This window comes from Mustela nivalis (genome assembly GCF_964662115.1).
Source record: "Mustela nivalis genome assembly, chromosome: 2".
In the NCBI taxonomy this organism is placed as follows: domain Eukaryota; kingdom Metazoa; phylum Chordata; class Mammalia; order Carnivora; family Mustelidae; genus Mustela; species Mustela nivalis.
Window position 1 is genome coordinate 99109809 of NC_139021.1, and position 20081 is coordinate 99129889.

Sequence of the window (20081 nt, forward strand, 5' to 3'; positions counted from 1 at the left end):
CACAGGAATATTTGACTAATTTCACATCAATATCACATCAAGTTTTTTCTTTCTAGTCTTCTAACTTTGCTACAATTTCTGCTTTTACTGTATATTTACTGAAAGTCTTCTACCAATTCTTTCAACTTAGAAGTTCCAATGAAATATGTATATGAGGCCAACTCCAAGTAATACGAAACTAAAAGTAAAATCATTCTAGACGCAGCACTGCAACCATTTCAATCTTCACAATATCGTGCACTTTTTAAAACTGAGCATTTGCATTCAGCCACAAATCTGTATTACACAAGTTGGAGAAAATCTTAAATTATCACTCTTTCCAAACACTAGATTTATTTTTTTTAAAACTTCAATATGAAATTCGACTATATTTACTTTTAAGTTTTTATCTGCTGCTGTACAGTATAAAAACTGTCTATACTTTTTACAACAATTTTTCTCTCAAAAAGAAACCATCACTTAAGAGCTGACAAAGATCATAAAACAACTATAAGACAGCTAAGTAATTATGCTTTATAAGTTGATGAATATAATATTTACGTAAGAAGCTTTCTCCACTGAGAATTTGTTTTATATTCTATGCAAACTTTTTAGCAATAACATACTTTATTATCACTCCTGATTATGCAGTTATAGAAGCAACAAAAATAATCTATAGTAATACAAGCAACACTATAAAGATTTTTTATTCTCCTACCTCTTTCCTTCTGCATAGTGAGAGAGGAAGGATGAAGGGAAACCTAGCAGTCTTGTGAAATTAAGTCTAAATTTACAAAAGTAACAAATGCAACAATTTTCTCTGAAATACATCACAAAGTCTACAGAATCTCAAGAATTATTTCTATTTTTAAAGACTCATTCATATTCAAATGAATAGGTACTTAAAAATTAAGACCTAAACAAAACCAGCTATAATCTGAGATTAAAAAAATAGGAACTCTATTATTAAAAATACATTAACATGTCTAGAATGAAGAAATAATTACTAGCAAGGCTAAAATATCTAGAAAATTACTAGAAAGGGTATTATGGATGATACACTTTTATTAACAATTTTAAATAAATAAAGGTTAATATATAAAAGTTAAAATGCTGAAGATATTTTTGGGGGAAGAATATTACTTGTTTAAATCATAAGCTTGTATCTCTGCATATCAGGGAGAAAAGGAAGTGTATTCTAGTGGCCACAACAAAAGAAGAAATTTACTATGCACTGAAGAGATTTACCATGTACCTCAGAATCATCATATATTGGGAAAAGAGAGATGCAGAATAAAACATCTAAGATTTTTTAAATGACAACGAGGTCTAAACTAGGTCTTATACAGTGCACTGAGCACAACTGGAAATGCCAGTAATCCAAGCAAAATTCTACTTTAAGTGGCAGCCAGGGCAATCTTTTTTTCAATCTGGAATAAAACCCTAACACTGTAATAATAAAGCAATCAAAAATTAAAAATAAAATTTTGCATTGAATATCAACCTCAAAAACAAACCAAATGAAAAGCACTTAAGTAATATACTAAAGTATAAAAAAGCAAACAACACAATTACTATCAGCCAAATAAAATATCCTACTCCCTCCTCTAATAATTCAGTGGCAAAAAGCAGAGGTAAATGCACTAAACGAGACAGAACACAGAGCAAAGATATCCTTTGAAAGTATAAAATGTAAACAGCATACATATTTTAGAAATTCAATTTATATATATACACCTCACTCACACCCAATGCATGCGCTGCACCTGTGCACGTGCATAAGCGTACACAACACACATGTGCACACACTTTTGTTACTTATCATTCAAAAAACTGTATTTTGATAAACCAAATGTATTAAGTATTTTTCATCTGAATTCACAAAGAAATACCAAATTTTCCCATTTTGATGTCACACTCCTCACAATGGAATAAATTTTTTTAAACCTATAATTTATTAATACCTACTATGGGGCCAGCCACTGAACCAGGTGTTTTACCTGAATTAACTTACTTAATCTCCTATACCTAGAGTATGAGAGAAGGACATGGAAAGTTCCTGGTAGTAGCTAATTACTTAGAGAAAGTTTACATGCTAGAGAAATACATATGATTCTTCATCACTGTAAAATTTTTCTATTGCACTCATCTAATAAAATTCTAGTGGACATTCTTGGACATTCCCAACACATAACACTTCTGAAGAACATCTACCAAATTAGGGCAGTCACGGCAGGAAAATTCCAGTTGTGGTATGATACATTTGTAAATATATATAGTAAATTAAAAAGCTATATAGTTAAGTAATTTTTTAGAACCTACAATATATAGTTTATACTATAAAATCAACTGAAACACCAACTTGAAAAATTAATTATTAGTAACAAAAAGAAAATACAGGCTTATTACAGTGCCTCCCACACAGTAGATATTCCAGAAACATATGCAGATATAAAAATCAGATTTTTAGGCAAAAAGCTGAATCCTTACTAAGTTTCTTAAGAGTTGAAATAATCTCCAGTAGCAGCTGGGAGTACTTCAAATACACACATGCACACAGGACTACAACCAAGTATAATGAGAAAACACTTATACTATATTCTTCTAAACCCAGGTTTTTTCCTTCCATGTTTATCTACATGCCACACCAAAATTTCAGAGGACACTAAAATGATCAAGAGATTTTAGGCAAAAAGCTAGGTACTTACTAAGTTTCTTAACAGCGGAGATAATCTCCAATAACAGAAAGAAGTACTTGATATACACATTTGTACACAAAAATATATAACAAAGTATACTAAACAAACACCTCTCACTATATTAAGGAAGCTTATTTTGCTTCCCTTCCCTGCTTCTCTGCATGCTGTGGCCAAATTTCAGAAAAATACTAAAATGATCAAAAACATTTGGTTGTACTTATTTAAATCGGCCATTAACAATGGAGATGTCTAGGTTGTTTATACCTCAGAAATAAAGACCAGATCCCAAAAATCACCTACAAAAATCCAAGGGTCCACTGGCAGTGCATAAAATTACATTGCTAAATAAGTAAGTTAATCATTCCAAACTGACCAAAACAAATAATTGCTACTGACACATTAAACACAATATAACAATTTCTGGCCTTTTGAAACTAATTATTACCACTTTTCCATTCTTATTTTTTGCTTAAGGAATTAGTACAACTCTTAAAATCTAGAGCCAACATTCCATCTACAAAACATAACAGAAAGCCATCTTCCCAAATTTATATTATCTGGTTATTCAGCAGAGCTTAATGTAGTAAGAAGTACTTTTTCTCTAGCTCAAAATTTCATATATTTCCATGATGAGAGCAAGAAGAATGGATCAAAAATATGACCTTTTGCTACAAAATCGCATTAGCAGGGTCTCTGAAAGAGGCAAATGGTACTCACATAATGCACACCACTCAAAAATCCTGTATTTTGTCAAATTTAGATTCAAACATACAGATACAAAAATAAAGAGCAAATCAGAATTCATTCAGCCAAAATGCATCTTAACCAAAAACAAATTTCTTACCCAGATTTTGCTTTTTCTTCTTCAGCTTCTACCTTTATGCTGAGGGATTCATCCACCCCAGTTGTCTCCTCATCTTTATTCTCCAGATTTTCATTTTCTTCTGTTTTTTTCATATTAACTTCTTTTTCCTGATCAGACTGTGTAGGTATAGAGTCTAATAAATTCTTTTTACTTCCCTAGAAAAAGATCAGAGGAACTAAACCAACAAAAGTATAAACTGTCACCCTCATTTCATGCTCTAATTGTTAGCAAAAGGAGGTACCAACCAATACTAATATTGAGAAAGATAGTAGTAATTTTAAAAAACTCCTGCCATTCCTAAAACACTAAGCAAAAATAACAGCTAATTTTAAATATAAAAATAGCACTTAATAAAAAAAAATAAAATATAACATTTCATGATAAATTAGCTATGAAAACTTATAGACAAGGTAGAAAATGTACCAAAGAAGGTACAGCACCATTAACAGTATCTGATTTACCAGAGAGGGTTTAATATTTTCCTTTCTTTCAATATCATCATCAGTAGGTTTTTCTTCTTTTGGTATTATATTCTCCTCCTCTTCAATCTTTATTTCTTTGATTTCTGGTTCAATTTCTTCCTTAACTTTTATTTCTTTTACATTTTCACACTCCTTACATGGCTTGTTAACAACTTTCTCTGGCAATGCCATCTGAAATTCAATATTGGCCGACCTACAGTACTCCTCAAAACCATATAAGTATCTGGAAACATGAAGAGAAATTATATTTGGGAAAACGTTTCAAAATACTGCTGTAGAGTTACAGTTTTTAAAATGTGTTCATTTCTTTTAAGTCCTCAGATACTGAGCCATATTATTATTCTTGTTTATTCTAGTTCTGTTCTTCCCAATCTCTTTAACCCAAAGAGAAACATTTTTCGAAGGAAAAAAGTCACTAATAAAACTACACTGGGGTGCCTGGGTAGTGCCGTCAATTGAGCATCCGACTCTTGGTTTTGGCTCAGGTCTTGGTCTCAGGGTTCTGAGATAGAGCCCTGTGTTGGCCTCCCTGCTCAGTGCAGTTTTCCTAAGACTCTTCCTCTCCCTCTGCCCAGCCCTCTCCCTCTCTCTCAAATAAATAAATCTTAAAGAAAAAACCTACACTAAAAGTGAAAAGGCAGAATGTTAAGGATAGTAACTGTAACAACAGTAGTTATTAAAGGTATCAGTATCTATCTGTTGAGCACTCCTGCGTGCCATTCACTAGGCCTCTGAATTCACGTGAAATCTCATGTCATCATCAGAGTAGTCCAACGAGGCAAGGACTAACATCCCATCTTACAAAAGAGGAAACTAAAGCTTAGGAGAACAAAGAAATGGTTGTAGAGGCACAAAAGCTAGTAACTGGCAGAACCAGGATTCAACCCTCAACTTTTTAACACTCTGGCATTTTAACCTCTACATAGTACTTTCCAAATTTATTTGGCCACAAAAACTTTCTTCACAGAATATCTCATAGATGTAGTATCCATAGAATACATTGTAGAAAATGCTATTATAGAGTGATCAGTCTAGTAAAAATTTCTGATCGCTTCTTAGAAGAAATATTTAGTCTCAGTTATACAGTAAATTCTAACCTGCTTTCTAGGTAAAGTATTGAATGTAGGTTTATTAAGTACACTAACTTTTATTTTTTATTTTTTATTAACATATCACAGCACTCACCATAGCACATACCTTCCCCAATGTCCATAACCCAACCACCCTCTCCCCCCCCGCCAGCAACCCTCAGTTTGTTTTGTGAGATTAAGAGAGCACTGACTTACTTTTTATAAGCACATTTAACGTTGTATCCTGCAGCTGAATTTAAGACAGGGATTCCAAGATCTTGGTAGACTTGTTTCCAAACAGCTCCACTTTCAATCTAACAAAGGAAAATGAAAACTCCCAAATTAAAAGGTTGGAATGTAATAAAATTTTTATTAATGAAGCATATATATGTTTACATGTATTGGCTCTGGTCTCAAAGGAATGAAAATAACTTAATAAATTCTAAATGAAAAACTTGGTTTACAACATTGTTTTAAAGTTTTAGTATTCTAATAAATCTCAGAATTACAAATGTTGACATATTGGGCCATTTCATTTTTAAATTAGCCCTGACATAGTACATAAGAAAATATTCAGGTTTTTAAGTCAAAATTTGTAATGAAGAACTACAGATAAAATTCTTTAAGTATTAGTTCCCATAAAACCTATAAGCTTAATAAATCAAAGCAGTTCTAAGGAACTTAATACATTTTATTATACAAAATCCTTTTTTCCCCCAGAATAATCTTAATTGAAGGGACATTATACATCATGGCAACCTTAAGATAAATTCTTTGGTTCAATGAAGATATTTTTCTTCATGTTTCTACATATACACGTGTGTATGTACGTGTGTGTGTGTATGTGTGCATCAGACAGAATGGAAGAGATTAAGGATATAAAGAATATTAACTGTCAAGGACCTTACAGTCTAGTGGAAAAGAGAAAGAGAACGAACTTCTACCAATATGGCTGTGTTGTGACTCAGACATACACAGGTGGTTTATTAAAGTTTGACAAACTTAACAATAAATCAGAAAGCTCATTTGAAAGAATCTTTAATTAAATTTAAATTTGGTCTAAGGAAGCTACCTGGTTCTAACCTGTGCTTTCCATTTTCTTTTCCTTCTACTCTTAAGTTTTTATTAGTATATAATTTTAAGCAATTTTTAGACAAGAAAACATGTTGTATGAAAAATATGTTTCATTTCTAACTGTAATACTTACATTATCAAATCCTCCAAGCTTGTGTACAAGTCTGAATAACTTAAAAAGATTCAAATTTCGATATCCAAGTACGGGTCGTTTGTTAATAGGTGTGCCTATTAAAGAAAATACAAAATATATTATAACCATGTTACATTTTTTATTTAAAATTAACAAGATTCACGTATCACCACTGAATATCTGAATACATGTAGTGCAAAGTGTATATATGAAAAAACAAATCCCTTATTCAAAATATGATGTCTACTACTTAAGCCCATTTCATTTTAAAAATTTTCTCAAAACCGATTTTGGAAACCTTATATGATTTCATTCCATTTTCATTTCCTTGATGAGCAAAAGAATAAATAGTCAATAAACCAAAATAAAATACCAACGAAACAAAATTTTTTTAAATCAAGGAAACAAGGTTTGTTAGAACTGAAGAAAGGGATAAGATAATTAACAGGCAACAGTTTCACAATGAGGATGATTTTCATGATACTTTCTTTGTATGTTATTAATTGGTTCCTAGTCTAAACAATGATTCCAGGATGAAACTATATAATTTTGTTTCTTTCTAAAGATATTTATTTATTTATTTGAGAGAGAGAGTGAACGGGATGAGGGGGTTCAGAGGCAGAGGGAGAGAGGCACTCTCCCCACTGAGTGCAGAGCCCAACATGGGGCTGTATCTCACGACTCAGGAGATCATGACTTGAGCTGAAACCAGGAGTTGGACACTCAGTTGACGGAGCCACTTAGTTTTGTTTCTTTCTAATGTGGACCATGCATGGCAAGGACACTAAAACTACCAAACCATTAGAAAGTGGTAGAGGAGGGGCACCTGGGTGGCTCAGTGGGTTAAGCCGCTGCCTTCGGCTCAGGTTATGATCTCAGGATCCTGGGATCGAGTCCCGTGTCGGGCTCTCTGCTCAGCAGGGAGCCTGCTTTCCTCTCTCTCTCTGCCTGCCTGTCTGTCTACTTGTGATCTTACTCTGTCAAATAAATAAATAAATAAAACCTTTAAAAAAAAAAAAAGTGGTAGAGGAAATAATGGGATAGAGACATAACTGTGGCCCTTTCAAAACAGCCTATGACATGGATGGTCATATTTTATCACTCTTTCTAATATTAACTTTTAAAATTTTCTTCACTTTTTTATTTATCTCATACAAAAGCCTAGGAAATTGCTTACATTCTTAGGCCAAGCCTCCTTTCACACAAGGAAATAACATGAAAGCAAAGACATTTCCTATCAAATAATAAAAAGATACCTGCATTATAGTGGCCACTATCACTTATGAGAGCAAAAGACAGTCAACTTCTACTTATCAGCAATACAAATGAGGATTTAAAAAACATTAATTTCCCTCCTACAAGAAAATTAATTCCCAGAATACGGTGGCATTTCTAAATACTATTCATTTTGTCCTCCTCAAGCTAAAAAAGTTTTCTGCTTCTCCTCACTTCCCTTTCTAGCATTTCCCAGGAAAGGAGACATTATATTCTAAACAGCAGAAAAGCAGCAGAGTAACAGGGGCATGGTGACTAGCAGACTAGGTCACAACCGGAAATTAAAGGTTAGCACCCACACCATTTTCCCTCAATCCTTGAATTTCCTTAACAACATTAGGCAGATTCAAACAGCTAAACCGAGGCTTACCTTGAGACTCTGTAACCTTTCTCTACATCTAACTCTGTAGATGGTTTAATTCTCTGCTTAGTTCTGTGTGGCTGGGTCACAAGAAGACTTGTTGTCCATCTTAGACTATGATGTCTCTCTCCCTCCCTCCCTCTCTCACTCACATGTACACATACAGACAGATTCTAATTATACCAAACAGTGATTCTGGAGAGGGAGGCTTTTAACTAAAAGCACCTATGTAGGTACAAATAAAATGGTGCTATGATTCCCATTATGCAACTGCTCGCTCGTACTAAGAGTTCTTTGGGGACCCATGAATGGCAGGCCAGATAGCCAGGACAGAATTCAGGCCATATGGGTCCATGGCCATAATATGCATCAAAATACTATCAAAGTCTTCATTCCATTTACTGTATGACAGATATTACACTAGGTGCTGGTGATGCTGCTAATCAAGAAAAGAGACATGACCTGACTCATGAGATCATGACATGAAGCTTAAGAAACAGAATTCTTAAAGTATTAATTACCTATATAATACATTATAACATCAACCATGAATTAAAAAAAACTTACCTCTATCCTCCATAAATTTGTATAACTGCTGAAGAAAGTTCTCCCTTTCTTCTGGAAATGGTTCTATTTCTTCCTAATTTTAGTCACAGAAGAAAATATTATTTTTCTCAAGGAAGCAGTTTAATAATACAAGATTTCCTACCAACAGCAGAGACTAATATTTACCAAAATGTTTCAAAGGCTTTTTTTTTTAACCAAGTAAAAGTTATTTCTTAACACTAAGCTATTCAAAACCAGGCAAGTCTAGACATTCTATGCTTTCCAAAGGAATATGTCCTAAAAGGTGTCTCAACAGTGACAATTCCAAATGTAAATTCTCATATAAGTGAGACTTAGCAAGATGGCTCATGAGCTTTTTACCGTATCAGATATCTATTCTTTAAATCAGGGCCACAGGCTCAAGAAGACCTACTCTCGCTTATATTAAGTCGGGTCAGGGTTTAACATCAAAACTGACTCCTGCTGCTCCTCCAGAACTATACAGGCGTGGGTCCCCTTAGCTGTAACACAAGTATCCTTCACTGTATACAGCCCCACTGTATAGCACTTCAAGCTTATAAAATCAGTAAAGTGGGGAACAAACTTGATCTACAATACCTGAAGATTCAGACTTAGGGAAATCTTCAAGTAATAAAATAGTTCCCCGATTTATCAATTACAAGGGAGGGACTAGCTTCTTGCTGCTGTGGCCAGGGGCTGTGGCAGTAGGGAGCTGGTCCTGAAGCAACCTGCAAGGAGCAGGGTAGTAGGTGAGATGGAGGAACTCATCAATTCAGTGACTATCATCCAATCAACAAACCACTTAATGAGCACCAGTAAGTGTAGGCACTATGCTAGGTGCTGAATCAAATAAAAGAAAAATAATAAGCGATAGAGAACATGATCATTAGAGAACATGATCAGGAGTAACTGCAGAGAAAGTGATTCAAAATCCACACTTGGGGTTACAGTTACTCTGACTGAAACAAATGCATCTTTGATGGTAAAACTTAAGAGCATACTTTTCAATGGATAGTCTAAATAAATCTATCATTTTAATTTTTAAAAAATCACGTGTCTAATGCCATTGTTTTGACATTTACCCTTTTCTTCTAAAAGCTAGCAAAGCAAAGGCAGGCAAGTTAAAAACCAGAAACAAAATCCATGTTAATAAACTTTTAGGTCTGCTGGTTGAACAGAGAAAAATAAATGACAATTATTAATTTGTTCATTAAAAAAAACTGCACTTCTCAATTTAAACATGGGCCACAGAAGCTAGGCTTTGGTAAAGTAATCAGATAAAAATCTAAGGGAATCTAACTTTCTAGATATTATCTTAAATGCCCCCAATACAATATTTGACTTTCATAAACTGCCAAATGTATTCCTGTCACAAAAATCTTTCAGTGAAGTTTATATTTAACTTAAAATGTTTAAACTAGAAATCATATTTGCTTTTACAAAAACATTTATAAAACACAAATCAAAGCAACGAAAATCGCAGTAACTAGTATTTATTGACTCTCATTTATTTACATGTTATACATTCTGACAGACACTCTCGAGAAACACAGGGTCTTTTACCCTTGAGGAGCGTATAGGGGAGAAAACAGGTGATACGTGTGTGGGTGGGAGAAGGGATATAAATAACAAAAACAAGCACAAGGAAACGACATCAGGTTAGACCAGCAAATAAGAGCGATTGACTTTCCTCAGTTGAGGGAGGTGATGCTTCACAGAAGGCTTCCCTTTATAGAGGCGACATGTGAATAGGGTTCCGAAAACTGAACAGGAGTTTGCCAGGCTAAGTGGGGGAGAACAGGGAAGAGCAGTGTAGGCAGAGGTACTGGTATGTGTACAGGCTGAGTAGAAACAAGGTATTTAATTTAATATGGCTATAGCATCAAGTTCAAAGTAGCAAGGTATCCCAAGAGAAGTGGTATGAAGGTGGGGCCAGACTGTGAGAGAGGTTCTGTAAGTGAAGCTTGACTTCTGGGTGAAAAGAACCCTTCGGGAGGTTTTAAGCAAAGGACTGCTTGCTCATTTTGGCATTTTAAAAAAAATTCTTTTTTTAAAGATTTTATTTATCTATTTGACAGAGGGAGAGATCACAGGTAGGCAGAGAGACAAGAGGAAGCAGGCTCCCCGCTGAGCAGAGAGCCCAACGTGGGGCTCGATCCCAGGACCCTGGGTTCATGACCTGAGCCGAAGGCAGAGGCCTAACCCAATGAACCACCCAGGTGCCCAATTTCGGCATTTTAAAGAGAATGCAGTGGGGAGACTGAAGCTGAGAAACTCCTACACTACACACTGTCATCATAAAGCACTATGTCATAAAACACAAAGTCTAAAACAATCCTATTTCAACAACAGTTGTTTATTACAGTTAGATGGCAGAATAACTTACCTAAAATATTATATATTGACATTAAATTATTAGTTTCCTGAAAACATTCAGTCCAGTTCCCTTAATGATCAAAGATACAGACTTCACTATCTGCACCATTCACCAGTAACTTTTAGGCAGTCATTCAACAGAATATTAACAAGTACAGCGGTGCAGTATCACCAGTAATATCATGGACATCTTTTGTTGGTACTTATCATCGCTAGACCTAAAGTACCATTTACAGTAAAATATAAAACTTCATCTCCTTGACCCATACAAATTCACAAATGCCTTATTTATGATCTAATTAGAACTATCCACCCATTTACATTAGATATAATTTAAGATCCTCTGAATCAAAGAGATATTAATCCTTTTTGCTGATTAATCTTTTAATAATACTAGATGGATGATATATTTTATACTTCTCTAGGTACTTCAATAAAATATGCAGATGAACACACAGTAGGAGGTGAGAGGGGCCACAGGACGATGAAAAGCATGTGAAAGTAGCACTCTGCCATTTTAGGTGGGTATTTCCCTTATTATCTGATAAACCAAAAGCATGGCAAGGTTAACAAACATTTCTGAGGTTACTGAAATAACTTACTATTTCTAATTTGCCAAGACCATACTTCTATTTTAAATAAGCAAGCAAACTACTTGGTTATGATGGATAGCACAAGCATATTTTTATTATGAAATATTTCTAATACTAAAAACATTGAAGTGATTGATGACTTTGTGCCAAATCCCAACTCACAGAGGAAACCCAACTGTTTCTCTTCATTTCATAAGACATCGACTGTTTGTCCTTACCTCTTCTTCACTGCTATTATCCTCCTTTTCTTTTTCGTCATCTTCCTCCTCCTCCTCTTCCTCGGCCTCACTGCTAGAACTATCTTCCTTCAGTTCAGTCTTCCAATTAGCAGGAATAGTTCTACTTTTATGAAACTCAAGGGCCTGATCAAAGGCTGCAAAGAGGACCAAAAATTGTGTGAACTGGAGAAATTAAGACAAACTGATTTGTCTAACAACGTTAAACAAGATAAAAAAAATTAACCACTGTGCTAATACCACAGACATTTATCATGTGTTGGCTGTGGGCCAGGCACTGTGCACTTTAGTGAATCATTTAAAACCCAGCAGTCCTAAGCATCAGGCACCCAATTTATAGATGGCAAACTACTGTTACCGGAGGGTGACTTAGGTTCAAACAAATACAAAGGAAAAGAGCAGTTTCCTTCTTTTAAACAAAAATTAAACATGCCTAGTAAAAACAACTTTAAGATAGGTAAACTTTTTGGGGCGCCTGGTTGTTTCAGTGGGTTAAGCCTCTGCCTTCAGCTCAGGTCATGATCTCGGGGTCCTGGAATGGAGCCCCACATTAGGCTTTTTGCTCAGCAGGAAGCCTGCTTCCCCCCAGCCCCCCGCCTGCTGCTCTGCCTACCTGTGATCTCTCTCTCTCTCTCTGTCAAGTGAATAAATAAAATCTTTTTTAAAGGTTTAAAAAAATAGGTAAATTTCTAATCATTGGTCCAATAAATGATTATTAAACAGCATTATATACCAAGCACAAAGCCACTGTAAGGAACATACAATAGCTGAAAATGTACTATAGATACGTTATCTTCATTCCTAGTAAAACCTGAATTAAAATTATATCAATAATTAGCTGACCCAAAATTAGCAAGACACAATTATTTTTCTTTTACAATATGTGGACAAGAACTCTAAGCCACAAATTCTTGATTTTTAACTAGTCTACGCGTAGCATCTTATCAGATTTAATGAACCTGGGCAATAAGAAAGTTCTACAATGCCAAAAATCAAGTAAGAAAGGCAATTATGGCATATTCCTCTATAAACTATTATTGTTATACTATGAGAAGTGCCAAATCAAAATTACTTTTGATTCCTGTTTCTATAATCCTCGGGAACTAATATTTTATTTACTAGGCAAAAGCAAATCTATAGTAATTGGCTGATGATCTAGTTTCTTCCCACTCCTAGATTACTGCCCCGATTATATGCTAAAGATGAAAAAGCAGCCCTGTAATAGCAAAAGACACACAGATTTACAAAAGTGTAATTCATATAGAACCAAACAGAACTTCAAAGACAGAACTTCAAAAATATGTACTTTATAAAGAGCAAAAGAAAGTTTGATCTTCAAAAACATTTTAGCGGTTTTTAAATTAACCATAAATTATCCCAAGATTATCCTTACCTTGTTTTAAAATAGCATCAGGCTTTGGTGCAGTGTCACTAGTAATTTCATGGACGTCCTTTCTCGGCACTGAAGTACTACATTATTTGTTTTAATTTTGAAGAAAAAGAAAGACACAAAAATACAACAGAGATTAAGAGGCCAATCACACACCACAGAAAAGATACTGAAAATATGGAAACATTAATATTTACAATGAAAGTGACTGCACAGTGTTGCAATTCCCAAACAAAATGCTGGACAGGATGTTAAAATATGTATCATCTGCAGAATGACCCCTCCTTGAGATGTTTTACAAGGTATTCTCAAATATCAGAGTCCCTCCTGCCTAATGCAATAATGAAAATATCAATCCTGCTACCCAAAATAACAAATGAAAATACCTGGATCGCAGGATCAATCCAATAAAAAAGAAGTCAAATAGTAAGAATTTGCCATTGTCTTGGGATGATCACAAGAGATTACTAAATTTAAGACTGGAAGAAAATGTACATATTTATAATGTAAATGTTCTTTTAATAATTGTTTTTAAATTGGAGTCTAGGCTCAAAAGCAAACTTCTAATATATAATTTAAGATCCTTCATGGAACTCCCTAGCCATAGGGAGGATGTCCGATCCAAGCAACTGGGAGAGTTTCTATCATATATATCACATCTACCTCCTATTTTACAATAATAAATCATTGTTCTCCATCATTCCTCTTCTGCATTTGGCTTATTATCAATCTACAAAAGCCTGAGTACTACTCCAAATACATTTTTCAACCTGCTTATTTTTTTAACTTTTTGTTTTAAAAATTTCAAAAACATAAAAACGGAGATAGAACAGTGCAATGAACTGTTATATCATTCACCACATATCTATTATCCAACTACAATAATCGTGAACTCAGTTACTAGTTTCATTTACATCCTTACCTACTTCCCCTCCCACCCCATCTGATTATTTTACAGCAAATCCCAGATATTATTTAATTTGATTTATAATATACTTTATTATGAAGCTTTAAAAGAAAATTCTTTTTAAAAATCATACCACCAATACTACACATTTAAAAATTAATAATAATTTCTTTTTTTAAGATTTTTATTTATTTATTTGACAGAGAGAAATCACAAGTAGACGGAGAGGCAAGCAGAGAGAGAGGAAGAGAAGCAGGCTCCCTGCTGAGCAGAGAGCCCGATGTGGGACTCAATCCCATGACCCTGAGATCATGACCTGAGCCAAAGGCAGCGGCTTAACCCACTGAGCCACCCAGGCGCCCCAATAATAATTTCTTAATATCATCAAACCAGTATTCAATTTCAGTTTTCAAATTTCTGATTACCTCAGTCTTGTTAAAGTAGATTTCATAGATAGCAAATATCAAACCAATATTCAATTTCAGTTTTCAAATTTCTGATTACCTCAGTCTTGTTAAAGTAGATTTCATAGATAGCAATCAAGTATTAGATACAGTAGATATATTTAAATTTGCCTCAACACATCACCAGCTACTATGTAGGCAAATATTGACAAACTAGGTGAACTCTGGGATTTTAAAAAAAAAATGAACAAGGAAAGCAGACTTGTAAGACCACTTAAATGCTAATGTGAAAAATGATCATACTTCAAAACATTCTGTATGGTGAAAAGTAAAAGCGAAAGCATTAGAAATAACTAATTTATCATTTACCATCCCAACTTAGAAAAACAGCATATTTTTCACCTCTAGTGAATCATACTTACAATTTGCCATCTTTGAAAGATCGAACAAGAATATTGTCTTTTTTCACAGCAATTTCATCACTACAATCTGGACAGACCACCTTTAAAAAAAAGTGTGAAACTATTAGAACTAAGAGCACATTTATAGATATTTATGTATCAACTATGTAAATCCTTTCAAAAAACAATTTCAGGGACGCCTGGGTGGCTCAGTTGGTTAAGCAGCTGCCTTCGGCTCGGGTCGTGATCCCAGCGTCCTGGGATCGAGTCCCGCATCGGGCTCCTTGCTCAGCAGGGAGCCTGCTTCTCCCTCTGCCTCTGTCTGCCATTCTGTCTGCCTGTGCTCACTCTCTCCCCCTCTCTCTCTCTGATAAATAAATAAAATCTTTAAAAAAAAAAAATTAAAATTAAATAAATAAATAAATAAATAACAATTTCAGCTCAAAGTTTGAAAACTTATTTCAGTTTGTAGGGTAAACAGCTACAAGCATGTGGGAATATACACAAGTAATTTTAAACATCCTCTATCCCTCCAGCTCTCTAGATTCCCCACATTGTTTTTCACACAGGCTTGTGTCGGAAGCAGAAGCAAGGCCATGCCTAGACTGATGCTGTGGACCAAGTTCTAGTCAGAAAGAGGACGCTGGCATGAAAGTGAGGTCTGGGCCGGACCGGAGGTAAAGGCTGAGCCTTCACAGAGAATGTGCGCCACGGCTAGGAGAATTGTGGGAACCAAAACGAGAGCCAGTATCAGATGCTCAACCAGAGAAGTCTCGATCTTAAAAAAGTGAGAGATGAGGTTCTACTTACTACTTACATTTAAATATATATAACAGGCACAAAAATTTCTTCATAATACCACCCACTCTAAAAAGTAAACATTTTAAAAAAGACATGGAGGCTGTGTGGGACTGATCATTACCCAAGGGAGGACTTAGCTGGAGCCACCTCAGCTGCTATTTAAAGTGAGGTTAAGGGCGCCTGGGTGGCTCAGTGGGTTGGGCCTCTGCCTTCAGCTCAGGTCATGATCTCAGGGTCCTGGGATAGAGCCCTGCATGGGGCTTTCCGCTCTGCAGGGAGTCTGCTTCCCTCCCCCACCCCGCTTTCTCTGTCTGCCTCTCTGCCTGCTTGTGATCTCTGTCTGTCAAATAAAGAAATAAAATCTTAAAAAAAAAATAAAAAATAAAATAAATAAAGTGAGGTTAAAGCCGGTCTTCCCAAAGGCTGCTGCAAGATATCTAAGAATTTTTAGCATTCTAATTCCAAGACAGCCCACTATGCATATCAAGAACAAGTTAACAGAATAGTTATATTTCTAAATGAAAAACAAGCTAAGAAAGTATGACAGGTTTGTCTTAGGGATGGGCTCATGGCTCTTAGATGACACAATGATACATAAAGGCACGTACTCTCACCACAGGTCAGAAAGCAGCTAGAAATAGGTTTGTTCTATCTGGTCTTTAAGGAGTTGGTTAACATTTTCCGTAACTGCAACTGCATTGTACTAGGCATTCTTTAAATGCTGATGGCCGGGACGCCTGGGTGGCTCAGTTGGTTAAGCAGCTGCCTTCGGCTCGGGTCATGATCCCAGCATCCTGGGATCGAGTCCCACATCAGGCTCCTTGCTCAGCGGGGAGCCTGCTTCTCCCTCTGCCTCTGCCTGCCATTCTGTCTGCCTATGGTCGCTCTCTCCCCCTCTCTCTCTCTGATAAATAAATAAAATCTTTTAAAAAATAAATAATAAATAAATGCTGATGGCCTTCTGAATGAACTCCTTGATCAAAGTCTTTTATACATTATTAGCATCAAGGTAAATTTCCCTGTCATTTCAAATAAAGTCCTGAAGTAAATACTTAGCATTTGCTCACATACTCATCTTGTCACTCTATAGGTACTGACTGCCACCTCGAGCTACTGCACTAGATGCCAGAGAACAAGAGACCAAGACTCATCCCCACGTGGAGCTTGCACCCTACATTCAAGAAGACAGCACTAAACAAGTAAGAGCACGTATATTTAACTGCTACTGCATGAAGTCCTTATCTAAGTAGGCAGGGACCACTTTCTTGAAGACACAACATTTAAGCTCCGTTTTCTTTTTTTTTTTTTTTTTTTAAGATTTTATTTATTTACTTGAGAGAGAGACAGTGAGAGAGAGCATGAACGAGGAGAAGGTCAGAGAGAGAAGCAGACTCCCCATGCAGCTGGGAGTCCGATGCGGGACTCAATCCCGGGACTCCAGGATCATGACCTGAGCCGAAGGCAGTCGTCCAACCAACTGAGCCACCCAGGCGTCCCTAAGCTCCGTTTTCAAGACTGAGTGGGAACTGGTCTGAAAAAGGAAGTACGTGGATTCACGTGTGTATAGTATAAGGGGTTTACGGCAAGCAGTGGAAACAAATAATGGGAAGGTCCAGAGACAGTAAGTACTGGAACCTATCCCAGAGAGCAAAAGGAGGTCAGTGTGGCTAACTTTCTGCTTGGACTGATAAGGGAGATAAGAAGGGTTCAGATTTTTCCAGCATTTTAGGCTATGTTAACTCTTAGGATAAAATCTAAAATCTTTAAGGAAAGACCCTGAAGCAGGAAAATGTTGTAACAGATTTGCCTCTTAAAAATTACTTTGAAGGGGGCGCCTGGGTGGCTCAGTGGGTTAAGCCGCTGCCTTCGGCTCAGGTCATGATCTCAGGGTCCTGGAATTGAGCCCCGCATCAGGCTTTCTGCTCAGCGGGGAGCCTTCTTCCTCCTCTCTCTCTGCCTGCCCCTCTGCCTACTTGTGATCTCTCTCTGTCAAATAAATAAATAAAATCTTTAAAAAAAAAAAAAAAATTACTTTGAAAGGGGTGCCTGGGTGGCTCAGTCAGTTAAGAGTCTGCCTTCGGCTCAGGTCATGATCTTGGGAATCCCAGGATCCAGTCCCGCATTGGGCTCCCTGCTCAGAGGAGAGCCTGCTTCTCCCTCTGACCTCTCCCCTCTAATATTCTCGCTCTCTCTCTCATACCCTCTTTCTCAAATAAATAAATAAAAATAAAATCTTTAAAAAGAATAAAATAAAAATACTTGGAAGAAATGAAATAAATAAAAATTACTTTGGGGGTGCGTGGCTGGCTCAGTCAGAAGAGCATATGACCCTTTATCTTGGGGTCTTGAACTCAAGCCCCACATGGGGGGGTAGAGATTACTTAAATAAATAGAACTTTAAAAAAAGAATAAAATAGAATAGAACAAATAAAATAGAATGAAAAATTACTTGAAAATGGGCTAGATAAGGACACGAGTTGAACGAGGTGAAGCCACCACAACCACCCCGGGGAGAGAGGCGGCGACTCCGATGGAGAGCGGTGGCAATGGCGTATTAAAGGAAAGAGATTATCAGAGGCAATTAGGGAAGTGAAGGGCTGACTGAGCAGAGGACGCTCAGGCTTCTGTCTTGTGCAAATGACGTCGTCATTCGCTGTGAGAGGAAACACTGGAGGAGGGCCAAGTTTGGGAAGGACGGAGGAGAGAATATGTTTAGTTTTAAACCTATTATGTTTTGAGATGGCTGAAGGACATCCAAATGGAGAAACTGAATAGATACCCAAGTCCAGAGGTCAGAATGGAAGTATGAACTGTAAGATATAAACTTGGGACTCAATAGCCTAAGTATCAGGGGCTCAAACTTGGGTCTAAAACTGTGAACAAAATCTACCTTTTTCTTTTTTTCTCATGGGTTTTGCAGTCCTCCACTCTACCAACTGAGCTATTGAAGGACTCACTCTCTTACGCGTTTCAAAAACTACACATATGGTAGCTTTGGCCAGCGCTGGTAGTAGTGTGCAAATGGGTTCGCTTTCCATTCCACCTCAGGAACAATAATCCATGCTTCATCCTGTTCACCCATGTGTGTGACTGTCTTGGTCCCTAAGGCATTCTTATCTGATAACTCTGCAACCGATACTATAAAAGGGGATAAGATCACCCTAAAAAGAATACAGAGTAATGTATTCTGCACCTTGCACAACAACATTTAATGGTTGGTTAGAGGAGAAACAGTAAAGGAAAATGAAAAGAAGACCACATGAATCATGGAAGCTAAGACTTCCTCCTGTTAAAATAGGGTAAATACGAGCACCTGGGTGGCTCAGTGGGTTAAGCCGCTGCCTTCGGCTCAGGTCATGATCTTGGGGTCCTGGGATCGAGTCCCGAATCGGCCTCTCTGCTCAGCAGGGAGCCTGCCCCCCCCCACCTACTTGTGATCTCTGTCAAATACATAAATAAAATCTTTAAAAAAAAATAGGGTAAACTCCCCTTATTTTTTCAGTCTCAGTTAGGATTCAATGAGACTATTTATATGAACCAGCTTCACATAGTACCTGGCCATGGCAGGTGCTCAACACATGGGGGCTACTTCCTAACACAAGGAAAATTGCAAAATTTTTGCAAAATTTACAAAAACAAATTTTAAAAATTGAATCCCAAATACTATTTATGTGACTATGTCAGGACTGTTTGATCCACAACACAATTTTACATTCTAGTTGATAAAAATTATTCATCCACTATCCAATTTCGGGGGGAGGATTACATATATGAATAATTTTAAGATTCTTTAAATAATACTGTGATGGTTCCTACACTAATTACTGACAATTCAACATCATTAATCATTAAATATTTTTCTCATCATCGTGGAAATTATTTAGAAACTATGGGTGAGAGAATCTTAATACTGAATATATTAACAACAAAAAATTAATATTCCTGTTATTTTAGAAAAAGATACACAAAACTGGTTTTAAAAACATGTTGCAAAAGAAATTCTTACAAAGAATCTTAGTGCTTTGGGAAAAAAGAAATGATCATATACCCTAATACTTAAGTTTTAACCAAGTTACTTAATACTCAGTCTTTCTAATACTTTCCAATACTCAGTCTCCTGATTTCTAAGTGAGGATAAATAATATTACCTGCCTCGTAGTCCTTGTAAAGATCTTAACACAATCCTTGCAGATGGCAGGCATCCAATAACTATTAGGATTGATAGATGGATATATGCAGAGGTATGATATCAGTAGGTATCTACATTTATTAAAACAAATAATTGCCCTCTTGAGTTTTAATTTTAAGATATAACATAAGTTTTGTTCGTTTGTTTTTAAATATTTTATTTATTTATTTGACAGAGATCACAAGTAGGCAAAGAGGCAGGCAGAGAGAGAGGAGAAAGCAGGCTCCCTGCAGAGCAGAGAGCCTGATGTGGGGCTCAATCCCAGGATGCTGGAATCAT

The 20081-nt window shown here is 36.1% G+C and overlaps 1 protein-coding gene across 10 annotated transcripts in view; it reads right to left on the minus strand.

Annotated features, from left to right (window-relative positions):
- The window catches only part of ARID4B (AT-rich interaction domain 4B), a 146351-nt gene that overhangs the window by 42855 nt on the left and 83415 nt on the right, over positions 1 to 20081 (minus strand). For all 10 annotated transcript variants that reach the window (XR_014308840.1, XR_014308841.1, XM_082720733.1 and 7 more), the window contains exons 9-16: positions 14834 to 14913; positions 13104 to 13180; positions 11693 to 11847; positions 8506 to 8578; positions 6303 to 6397; positions 5312 to 5409; positions 4005 to 4248; positions 3523 to 3698 (exon numbers count right to left, since the gene is read on the minus strand). Coding sequence is in view for 8 of the 10 variants with exons in the window: in XM_082720733.1 (XP_082576859.1) it covers positions 3523 to 3698; positions 4005 to 4248; positions 5312 to 5409; positions 6303 to 6397; positions 8506 to 8578; positions 11693 to 11847; positions 13104 to 13180; positions 14834 to 14913 (998 nt within the window). In the remaining 2 variants the exon portion in view is untranslated. The remainder of the gene's footprint in view (positions 1 to 3522; positions 3699 to 4004; positions 4249 to 5311; positions 5410 to 6302; positions 6398 to 8505; positions 8579 to 11692; positions 11848 to 13103; positions 13181 to 14833; positions 14914 to 20081) is intronic.